Genomic DNA, 10,967 nt, shown 5'->3' with positions numbered 1-10,967 from the left:
CCTGTCACCTTAGCACGACGACAGCCTGTATCTAGTTTTCTCTCTTTAGCAATTCCACTTCGTTCCATCGCGACCGTAAGGGAGGCTAGTGGTACAAGATCCGTAAGGGACACTCTAGCCCGTGACACCCAGGCTCAGCAAGATATCAGGAACTATTTAACAACTTAGATAGCCATTATATAGCTTCAGATATACCAGTATAGGGGTTTGGGTAGGCCCGGTGTTGATAATACTCAATAACAAGAATTTCAGGTTGTCTGGATTATCTTACTATAGAGAGATTTTACTGTAAGGTACTCTGTACCTACCTTGTCTTGGGGCTGATCCTACCTAGTTATTTAGGAGTCCTTATCAACTTTAGTAGCTGAACTACTGCACAAACTTGTATAAATATTCAAAGATCCATAATGACTGGATATTAACTAGCAGCAGAGCTACGTGAACATAGGAATGAAAGTTTTACTATTAAAGAACACTAGTTCATACACACCAATCCTTATTGTAAGATCATGGTAGCTTTATGCTTGGAAATCTAACAAGCTGTACACACAGTGAATCTGTCCAGAGTCTTAGGGAGAACATCTTCTTAGCTAGTCTGGGCCTTTTAGCAGCTATAAGAAATGCATTCAAGGTGCTGATATCAGATAATTTTACACTCCTTTCATTTATTAGAAACTGTAATACTATCATAGGTTCAGAAATTACCAGTATTTTATATATAAATAATAAATTAATGAAGGTCTGATTCTTCTCATCTGAGTGGCTGTTCTATGTACTACTGGATGGGGCTATCTAACTTATTACTCCATAGTGTAGATTGGCTTTACTCCGTATACAGTAAAAGGACATCTTGGGGGAGTGGGTCCTGAGCCCTGTGGCTGTTAAGCTGTTTAACCGCTCCAGTCAGTAGGAGGTGAGACAAACCTCCCGAAAGTCAAGTCTCTTGGCTGTATTGACAATGATAAATTCCAATGGTCTTCGACGTCCGGTGTGTAACCTGTTTTCAAGGACCGAATTATCTGCCTGAGGGGCGAGGGTTCATTTCCATTCAACTATCTACCACTCTTCTAGCTAGAGTATCGCAGAACTAATAAAGAATACTTGAGTAGTATTTCTAAAGATGCCCATGAATTGAATAAAATAGACTTTGTAATAAGCTTAATAGCTACAAGTAGAATGATTATCAGACTTAAAGATATTTGAAAAGCTACTGGCGAACTCCTCATTAACCATCCCATCTTCCTTACGAAGGATCTTTAGAATCAGAAGATTTTTGGGCTGAGAACAAAGCAGGTAAGATTGTTGAATAGTCCCGCTGGTACGGAGTACTCTGTGCAGGTATTTTTCCAGATGCTAGCACTAGTAGTCCATGCAACCATCCTTTATAACATCTGCGAGACTGCCATCAATCGCTTCCTGATCACTTCGTAGTATTCGACACGTTTAAAATGCTTCTACCGCGGAGGCTTTTGAGGCTCAGTGTGCTTTCGCTTCTCAACTCATATACATGCCGTGTGTTCCTTGGCTTTACCTGTTTATATACTTCAGCAATATATTTCGCCCGCATACGATGTTGGCGTGATCCAACATCGACCTTCTTCGCAGAAGACAAAGCTTACGAACCTGCCTATTCAGCCCTTCGCGCTGCGCAAGCCAACACCCTCTTGGAACATGCTAACAATAATACCCTTCCCCACCACTTTCAGTCCAAGGCGTCTGCCCATCCCACGATGTGTGTGGGAATTGCCTCAGTCGCGCGGGAGGGCGTAAGCTATCTCCAGAGCGCAGTGGGATCGGTGCTAGAGGGTCTCTCTGCGGCAGAGAGAGAAGCTCTATACCTGATTGTTTTTATCGCACATACAAATCCAGCTGAGCATCCGGCGTACTTGGAGCCGTGGCTTCATGCGCTCGCCAATAGGGTCCTTCTCTATGACCCTGACGCTCTCGATATTGACCACATCCGTGGCCTTGAAACCCCCGAGGCAAAGAGCTTTGCCCACGAAAAGGGTCTGCTCGACTACACTTATCTCCTTAAGGCGTGCGGATCCACCAATACATCGTACACTGTTATGCTTGAGGACGATGTCATTGCTCTTGACGGGTGGTATCACCGGACTAAACACGCGCTGGCGGTCATCGAACAACAGACCCTCAAGGAGGGAGCGGACAAGTGTAAGAGTTGCACATTTTACCCTGCTGATAAGAATTCAGATGAACAGAATGAACTAATGTGCCACCGACTGGATAGGGCTCTACCTTCGACTTTTTTACACAGAAAAATTTCTGGGCTGGAACTCGGAAGAATGGCCTATTTACCTCTCCTATTCTCTCCTCGCTATATTTGGAGTCGTGGCCACAACCACGGCGATTCGTCGCTGTCGCCCAGCTACGACTACATACCTGCCAAATGAAACAATAGCTCTCCTCTCCTTCGTCATTACACCTCTGTTGATTATTCTCTTCTTCGCTGCGGGACGGGCAACGATGCTCCCCATGCCTGACGGGGTGCACGCGATGCCCAATTTCGGCTGCTGCTCCCAGGGATTGGTCTTTCCGCAAGCCCGCATCAATGACCTGGTGTCTTGGTATGAGTCCAAACGTGTCGGGTATGTCGACATGCTCACGGAGGATTACGCGGATTAGAATGGAGAGACCCGTTGGGCGTTGACTCCTTGTGTACTGCAGCATGTTGGGAGCAAGAGTTCCAAGACAAATTCTCCTGGCAAACACAAAAACCGACGCACGGCTTCTGAAACAATCTGGAACTTCATGTTTGAGGAAAACGACGCGGACAGCTTACGCCGGGAGCATGAACTGCAGAAAGAAGCAGAGGAACCAATGAATGTATAATATATAGATGCGGTTGCCCAGTTCTTCACCTATACAGGACTGGAACTGATCCCCAAGAACCTCCATATGACCTCAGCTGGATTCTGAACCGTAGACGCTATCCGAGGCAATGACGGCAATAACCGCAACCTGATCAAGTCAGCGCATGTAGCGGGCCTTCCCATGGAAACCTACCAAGGACATATCCACCCCAGGAGTCATAACCACATCCAGGGCAGGCCGATGACCCCTCCGCGAACTAGCCTTCAGTGCCAATTTCTCGTTGTGACGTATACTCTCGCACACTTCCGCTACCTTCCTGTCACCATCGATAACATCGAAGCTTTGCAAAACGCGCCCATGCCGCTCAACAATGAGCGTCAGCTCCTTCTCCGCTGCTGACTTTGTGTCCGACGCAGCCGCATTTCGCAATGAGATACTGAAGTTTCCAAACGCAGGCGCAAGTCGCGGAGCGCCCGTAGCTAATGTAACTTCACGATCACCTCCCGGCAGCGTAATGTACCATGCGCTTTTGAGGGAGATCTTCCTGTGAAGCTCAAAGAGAGGCAAGCCAGAGGCATCGCGGAACTCTCGGCACGAGCCATTATTATATTTTCACCCGCTAGCGGTGAAGATAGTCCGTCCATCTTGGTCCTTGACTTTGTACGCCGTCACCGACTGGGCGTCGCCTTGGGGACTGAGGACGAGGGTTGTTTTCGAGTCGGTGATGTACTCTTGACGCAAGGCGATGGGGCGATGGGGGCCCCTTAGTGCTTTGCGAGGCTTGGAGAAGACGTGATGGTTCATTCGTGCTTGAGCGTAGGCATCAGTCATTTTGCTCGTGTTTTGTTGATTTCCTTTTGAGGGCTGTCGGCGGCTGTGGTGATCCTGGTAGGAAGGGGACACTGTACACAAGTACAAAGAGTATTTTCCTAATTCTGTAATGACTACTATGGACTCAAGAGAATGCCAACGTTACGATTTGCGTTCAGCGCCGCTGGAAGAGGGGGGAGTCTCGTGGCTTGCTCTCGATGGCGAGAGCACGCTGGCAGTATGGACTAAACCCCATACAGACCAGGGGAAGCTCGATCATAAGGTACAAAGTACCTAGTCATGAGCGAATTTTCTGACCCTATCCCATATGACCTTGGCCAAGTTCCCTCCGCCTTCTTTCCAGAACTTCAAGCATCTGATCGTCTTGTCCCGCTCACCCCAGCACCACCGCGGCCTGGGCCGCCTGGCATCCACCGTCTCTGTTAGCATAGGATAGCCTAGCAGTACGACTAAGAAGAGCACTAAACGGACTAGACATTGGTGGCCAAGCCAACACTGATGGTCTTAAAGAGCCCCTTCAGGTGGCGGCTGCCGCCAGACCTAACAGATAGGGATCAGCGAACCCTGAGTCCCTGTCGACCGAGACGGCATAGCCGCATAAAGATACACAGTAGTTACACTCTTCCGAAGTACGACTGGGCTCTTAAGATCCCTGTTAGTCCAAACAAACTTGTTTCACAGTAATCTGTCGTTGGTTTTTGATTTGCTGGAGTATTGTGGGAAGTTAGGACTAGCACTGGCCTACTACACTAATCCACTAACCCCATTGTTGGAATAAGATACCACTATGACTATGGATATGACCCTAGACTGATGAGTACATCGTCCGGACACCTTTTTAGCCTAGTGGTATTATTATTCAATACCCATTATATCGGAGAACTTATACCACTGTACTAAAATAACATCATGACAGTCACTCTTTCAGGGTAATAGTACTTCAGTAACTCCTACACTTTGACACATTATTTCATCTCTAAGCAGTAACACGCAAAAAACTGCAATTTCTCCCGACTGTCTCGGTAATTTGAGTAAGAGATAGCTGTATTGACTGCGAATACCAGGGAAATCACATCTGAGAGATCTTACAGGGGTTTAGCCCATCGTCGAATTTACAGACAAATTCCAGATAGAAAGAGAATTGGAATTAATATTATCTTGTTGAGGTCACGTGGACAGAGGGGGCCTTGCAGCCTGACTGCCTGAGTGAGACACTCAAGCCTGAATAACTCCGCCGAAGACTTGTCACAGAGCTGCTGAGTCAGCCTTGTTGTTCAAAGTTGCCGATTGAAGATCGTGTCTCTGCCTGCTTAAGATCGTCGGTCGATCCTGGAGAATGTTCCTGTGGTTGCATGGCACAGATCATGATCGGAAGTGTTGTGATTCAGAGGAAGATTGATCGGTTTTATTCCCATCTGAAGAAACTTGAGGGTTTTATATACAAGGTGAACATCAGATTGATTGGAAATCAATCTATACGGAATGAATCCGTATACGAAGCTCTCTTGTCTACTTGATCGAGCCTTAATCCACAACATTCCCCCTCAGGATCGTTGTGCTTGCACGGCGATACTGCACTGGCGCAGATTGACTAGGCCTCAGTAAAACCACTAAAACCCTGTCGGGAGAAAAAGTAGAAAGAGCGCCCCTGTACGATCATAGTTCGCATTCTGGTCCTTCTTCAGCACTTTTCAGGCCGATTAGTTGGCAGAATCTTGCAAATTCCGCTGGCCCTAAAGGCTTAGGAAGACCGTCAGCTGCTTCTGAATATATTGGATATCGAATTCTCCGGTACCCAGTACAGACCGTTGATAATTGAAATTCACATTGGAATGCTTGATCCGCTTATGGAACTCCGGATTACGAGACAAGGCTATAGGATTCATTGGTGTGCCTTCAGTTTGACAGGTCTCCATGCGAAAATCAGCGAGAATTTTCCGAACGTCTCGACGTTGATCGAGTGAGACAGATCCATCACTGTGGAAAGCAAATTGGGTTGAAAGAACACGGGTTCCCAAATCTTTCGACTTGAACTCGGAATCGAGTGCTTTCTTGGCCCATCCTGTCTCGCAGTCATTGGCTCCAGCGACTAGGAAGTCATCGACATATACACAGACAACGCAGTTCTTCTTATAGAAGACACAGTTGTCAGACTGAGCCATAGTGAAGCCGTGAGCCGCAAGGACGCGTCGAACACATTGGTACCAGATGCGAGGAGCTTGCTTCAGCCCATAGAGAGACCGCTGCAAGCAACAAACATATCCGTCTTCTTAAAAGCCTTCCAGCATTTCCATATAAACGACTGTATGAAGCAAGTCTTACCGACCCTTTGAGTGAAATTGTCTACATCAACCAAATGCTAGTATACGCAATCCTTCTCATTATCTCAGCCCTCCAGGGGCACGCAATGAATGTGAAGTAAGTAGTACTAGACTCTAGCCAGTGCCTGCTAACCTCAAGAAGCATCTAGTCCAGCATCCAGTCTTACCTCAAGACTTACCTCGACTTGATCTCCAGTTCCTTTGATATTCGCCCTATACCATTATAAATGTGACAGAGTTGGTTAGGTGTATGGCTTCTACTTCTACAATATCTATCTGTTAGGTGGTCTGATGCCTAAGCTAATATGGCCTAGGTCAGAATTATATAGGTTTCTAAGCACATCATTATTAAGTATGGCTCTGATATCCATATTATATATATAGGAAGCTAATAATATAAGATTTGTCGCCTAACATACAATATTTGTCTTCCTATGGTTCTAGATGCATCATGCATGGGAGACAAGCAGGGAGAGTGGCCATGATGAAGATAATCGAATGAGCCCTCAGGCAGATAATTCGGTCCTTGAGAACAGGTTACACACCAGACGTCGAAGACCATTGAAATTTATCATTGTCAAATGTCAATCCATCCAAGAGGCTTTGGGGAGGTTTGCCCCACACCTACTGACCTGGAGTGGTTGAACAGCCCCGGGATACCTACGACGTAGTAGGGTCCACGGTGGGTTGTATGTAAGGTAGGTGGTGGATCAGGTTGGATCAGACCAGGTGGATTCAAGTGGGCCATTTCCAATTTACTATGAACCTTCCACCCCAGAGCCGCTTTAGACAAGGAAGCCTTTCGCTGCATATGAAGGCAACACACATGTATGTACGGAGTAGTTACCTTGCCCATGGTTTTGATATTTGTGTCCCCAGTCTGGGTGGGCGGACTATGCAGAGGGATTGGCTCCGACTTGGTCCACTTTGGGGGCAGAAAATGATTTGGAATATAGAGTACAAACAATGTCGATCATTTTTATGGAGTGTAGTCTATTCGGGGGCGGCCCCTTGCCCTAAATAGACGATATGACTCGATATCACTGAACAACCTGAAGCATTCTCGAACTTACAAGTGATTAAAGCCTGTGAGTTCCTGCAGGGGAAGTGACTAGCATTTCATAGTCCATTGTAGGCTCTTACCAGCTTTGTGCAGTATATTGAATATTCTCTAAAGTCTGAAATAGGAAGGCTGGGACAAAGCTGAGAGATTTCACAGCCATGATAGTGGGTACAGTTGCATTTATATATTGGTGGATGCTGTTTAGCTATGTGTGTACACAGCCTGACAACTACTTCAGGACCACAAAAATTGACAATCCCTTCCTTCTATGATATGCAATGTGGGACAGTAGCCATATGTAAGTCCAGTCTAGTGAGATAACAAGAATTGATGATACACCCCAGGCTTGCTGATGGCTGATCCAGCATGCAAAAATGCCTCACTCAAGGCTTCTAAAAAGGTATATATACCCCCGACAGGACCAAATTCAAGTCACTTTGAACTCTTCATCTTATTGAGAAATCCTAAAGCAAAGACTGATCTATACATCACCCCTCACTATGCGTTTCTTGAGTACCTTTGCCCTCCTCTGTGCAGCGGCTGTGACTCATGCCAGCTGGGACATTTCGGAGTATCACCAAAACAATTGCAAGGGTGAAGCTCAGGCCGCTGCTGGCAATGACGTGGCACAGGGCTGTACCTCAATGGTTGATGATATTAGAGGAGGTGTTCACTCTGTCCGAGCACCTGGCAACGGTTGGAGAATTACAGTCTATGAGAACGGAGACTGCTCCGGCCAGCACACAAGTGGAACAAACAAGGTCTGCCTGACTGCCGATCAGACCTACGGTTCAATTGACCCAGCCGACACCTTGTGGAGGGCTTATAAGGTTTGTCCGACTAAGAGCTAGCAATTATGGTGATGGCAGAGAAGCTAACAAGTGTTCAGATCACAAAGGCTTAAACATACCGAGTCCGCTTGGAAGCTCAGAGTACGTGTTGAGAGAGGAGGCGAGATACTAGGAGAAAGAATAGGACATTAGATACACCGGAGAGACGAGCAGGACTTCTTGTATCTACTCAATTGTTGAAGGTCAAAGAACTAGAGCTCACCACCAGGGTGATATTCCGCACTGCTGATAATCTCTTTTGTGTTGCCCACATTTTATTAAAACGTTGAAAGTAGGTTACTGGAAACTCGAATCTGGCACCCCCGGAGATTATGGTAACACTAGATTTGCATTTTACCGGGCAATAAGCCCTAAAATGTTATGCCTTGCTTGGTGACTTACTGGCTTTACACAGCGACTTTTAGACTATCCTCACCTGTGGCGGGATAGCGCTACTTATAGATGTCTCCCATCTCACGCGAGCTCTTGACCAGCTACTGGTATACCTGCCTCCTGGTGTTTTTGGATACAGGCTATGGTCCATTTCATTCAGGGAATAGGTCGGATTTCGGAAAGCAGAATCCGGTCCACTCTACGCTCCAGAGTCCAGTCTAATCCTGCTGCAGGTGAAACCTGATAAGTGCGGATTTCGGAGGTAGACTCCGGTCTCACTCACTCATGGATTATAGATGCAGTGCATTTATGATCAGCAAAGGAAATGTCACTCTTGTGTATCTTATAATCCGGTAGAGCACAGTATCATACCAGCAGCACTCGGACAAAACTCACGTCTTGCAATGGCTGAGACGAGATCTTACACCCTGGATGCATCCCAGCCGATGCAGAAGCAAGATGGTGCCGAGAAAAGCGCCTCCAGCGATGATGCAGAGCTCAAGTACGAGTATCCTTCAGGGCTGTCGGTCACTCTTATCCTCACATCAGTTACCCTGGCCTATTTTCTATTCTTCCTGGACCTTGCCGTCCTTTCCACAGCCACTCCGGCCATTACCTCCCAGTTCGACTCGTTGGTGGACGTCGGCTGGTAAGTACACTTGACTCGTCAGGACCACCGCTGCTTGCTTCTTTTGCGAGATGCTGATCCATCCTGGCTAGGTATGGCGGCGCCTACCAGCTTGGAAGTGCAGCGTTCCAGCCCTTGACCGGCAAGATTTACAGCCAGTTTTCCATCAAGGTATATGCCTTGGTCTACCACTCAACGCATCGTGCCTTCTGACGAGATCATCATGCAGTGGACATTTCTTATCTTCTTTGTTCTCTTCGAAATTGGGTCGGCCATATGCGCAGCGGCCCAATCGTCGCCCATGTTCATCGTCGGCCGCGCCATCGCGGGCATAGGGTCCGCCGGCGTGGCCAACGGCGCTGTGACAACCATTTCCGCCGTCCTCCCAACAAAGAAACAGGCGCTTTTTATGGGGCTCAACATGGGCATGGGCCAGCTGGGCCTGGCGACGGGGCCCATCATCGGAGGGGCTTTTACCACAAACGTGTCCTGGCGGTGGTGTGCGTTATTCCATTTCTTTGCATTGGAAATGCCAAAGGCTGACCTTCGTCACCTTCCTATGTTAGGCTTTTACATCAACCTCCCTTTGGGCGTCATCGTCGGCGGATTTCTTCTCTTCAACACTATCCCCGAACCGAAACCCAAGAGTCCGCCCCTGGAGATTCTTGGCACCGCCCTCGAGTCTCTGGATCTCCCCGGATTCATGCTCATCTCTCCCGCGGTCGTCATGTTCCTCTTGGGACTCCAGTTTGGCGGGAACCAACACCCTTGGAATGGTTCAGTTGTGATTGGCTTGCTAGTTGGTGGTGCTGTTACCTTTGGCCTCTTTCTAGTCTGGGAGCATCGTCAGGGAGACAGGGCCATGGTGCCCCTTGCCATGCTCAAACACCAAGTGATCTGGTCAACCGCAATGACAATGTTCTTCAGCCTGTCCAGTGTCCTTGTGGCTGATTTCTACATTGCCATTTACTTCCAGGCGATCCGCGATGACTCGCCCTTGATGAGCGGCGTGCACATGCTCCCAATCACACTCGGTTTGGTCCTGTTTACTGTGGTCTCGGGCGCCCTGAGTAAGTGTCCCCGGTCGTAGTTTGCGTAAAGTTCTGTGTTGACTGACCGTCGCCGATCCTACACAGTCTCCGCTTTGGGCTACTATCTTCCATTTCTTCTTGCGGGGGGTGCGATATCAGCGGTTGGCTACGGGCTCTTGTCGACACTCAGTCCTACGACCTCGGTTGCACAATGGATCGGGTACCAGATTCTCTACGGTGTTGCAAGCGGTTGCACGACGGCGGCTGTAAGTTCGATCCTTGCCTTCGTTGGCAAAGAATGATTCCCGTGCCGTCCGCTGATCCGCCGCTTTACTCTAGCCCTACATCGCTATACAAAACCTCGTGTCTCCAGAGCAGATCCCTCAAGCCATGGCCATTATCATTTTTTGGCAAAACATAGGGGCTGCCACCTCTCTGATCGCTGCAAACGCCATTTTCAGCAACAGCCTTCGTCACCAGCTGCAGCAGCGCGCGGCACAAATCGGCCACGCTCCAGACGCCATCGTCGCTGCTGGAGTCCGCTCCATCCGTGACCTGGTCTCTGGCTCCCAGCTCACTGCTGTGCTCGCGGCCTACGCCAAAAGCATCGACCACGTCATGTACCTCGGTATCGCTGTCAGCCTCGCCGTCTTGGTCTTTTCTCCGGGACTTGGATGGAAGGACATTCGCAAGGTCAAGGATCTTCAAGTCATTACCAACGAGTCTCCTGACCGCGGTGATAAAGAGTCGGCCTAGAGACGAAGCAGTGTGGCCAGCAATGGATTGGGCAAGGCTGTAGGCACTATTCTCCACGTAATCTCCGCCTGCTGTGGTCGCGTGTCCACCAGCGCGGTAGTCGTTTTCTGTACCACCCCACAGGTGGTGTTTCACTGTCGTTTCGATTGGGAAATTGGCTCTGTTCAGGATAGATCTTGGGTGGGTAGTGTATAAAACCTTTGACATTATTCTTTTAGTGACTTGACCAATCTTCGCCACCCCTTTGCAAGTTACTGGATTAGTTTACAACAACCGTAGGCG

General features: G+C 48.2%; 4 protein-coding genes across 4 annotated transcripts; 3 read left to right on the top strand and 1 right to left on the bottom strand.

Moving 5' to 3' along the window:
* Nucleotides 1–1,730: 1,730 nt before the first annotated feature.
* CDV56_106197 (uncharacterized protein) lies at nt 1,731–2,643 on the top strand (the record flags this gene model as incomplete). The annotated part of the gene is made up of 2 exons (XM_026759816.1): nt 1,731–2,172; nt 2,249–2,643. 2 exons carry the CDS (start codon nt 1,731–1,733, stop codon nt 2,641–2,643), a joined length of 837 nt encoding a protein of 278 aa, XP_026612118.1.
* A 279-nt stretch (nt 2,644–2,922) lies between these two features.
* On the bottom strand, nt 2,923–3,663 carry CDV56_106124 (uncharacterized protein; the record flags this gene model as incomplete). Its single annotated transcript, XM_026759743.1, has 3 exons — nt 2,923–2,979; nt 3,025–3,376; nt 3,449–3,663. 3 exons carry the CDS (start codon nt 3,661–3,663, stop codon nt 2,923–2,925), a joined length of 624 nt encoding a protein of 207 aa, XP_026612117.1.
* A 3,884-nt stretch (nt 3,664–7,547) lies between these two features.
* On the top strand, nt 7,548–7,951 carry CDV56_105836 (uncharacterized protein; the record flags this gene model as incomplete). The annotated part of the gene is made up of 2 exons (XM_026759455.1): nt 7,548–7,877; nt 7,937–7,951. The coding sequence occupies 2 exons, from the start codon at nt 7,548–7,550 to the stop codon at nt 7,949–7,951; spliced, it is 345 nt and encodes a 114-aa protein (XP_026612116.1).
* Nucleotides 7,952–8,674: 723 nt separating this feature from the next.
* CDV56_105644 (MDR family MFS transporter) lies at nt 8,675–10,685 on the top strand (the record flags this gene model as incomplete). The annotated part of the gene is made up of 5 exons (XM_026759263.1): nt 8,675–8,919; nt 8,991–9,069; nt 9,128–9,968; nt 10,035–10,195; nt 10,269–10,685. 5 exons carry the CDS (start codon nt 8,675–8,677, stop codon nt 10,683–10,685), a joined length of 1,743 nt encoding a protein of 580 aa, XP_026612115.1.
* Nucleotides 10,686–10,967: the final 282 nt, after the last annotated feature.

This window comes from Aspergillus thermomutatus (genome assembly GCF_002237265.1).
Source record: "Aspergillus thermomutatus strain HMR AF 39 chromosome Unknown NODE_188, whole genome shotgun sequence".
In the NCBI taxonomy this organism is placed as follows: domain Eukaryota; kingdom Fungi; phylum Ascomycota; class Eurotiomycetes; order Eurotiales; family Aspergillaceae; genus Aspergillus; species Aspergillus thermomutatus.
The sequence above is the reverse complement of the archived record's forward strand: the minus strand, read 5'-3'. Positions and strand labels throughout refer to the sequence as shown.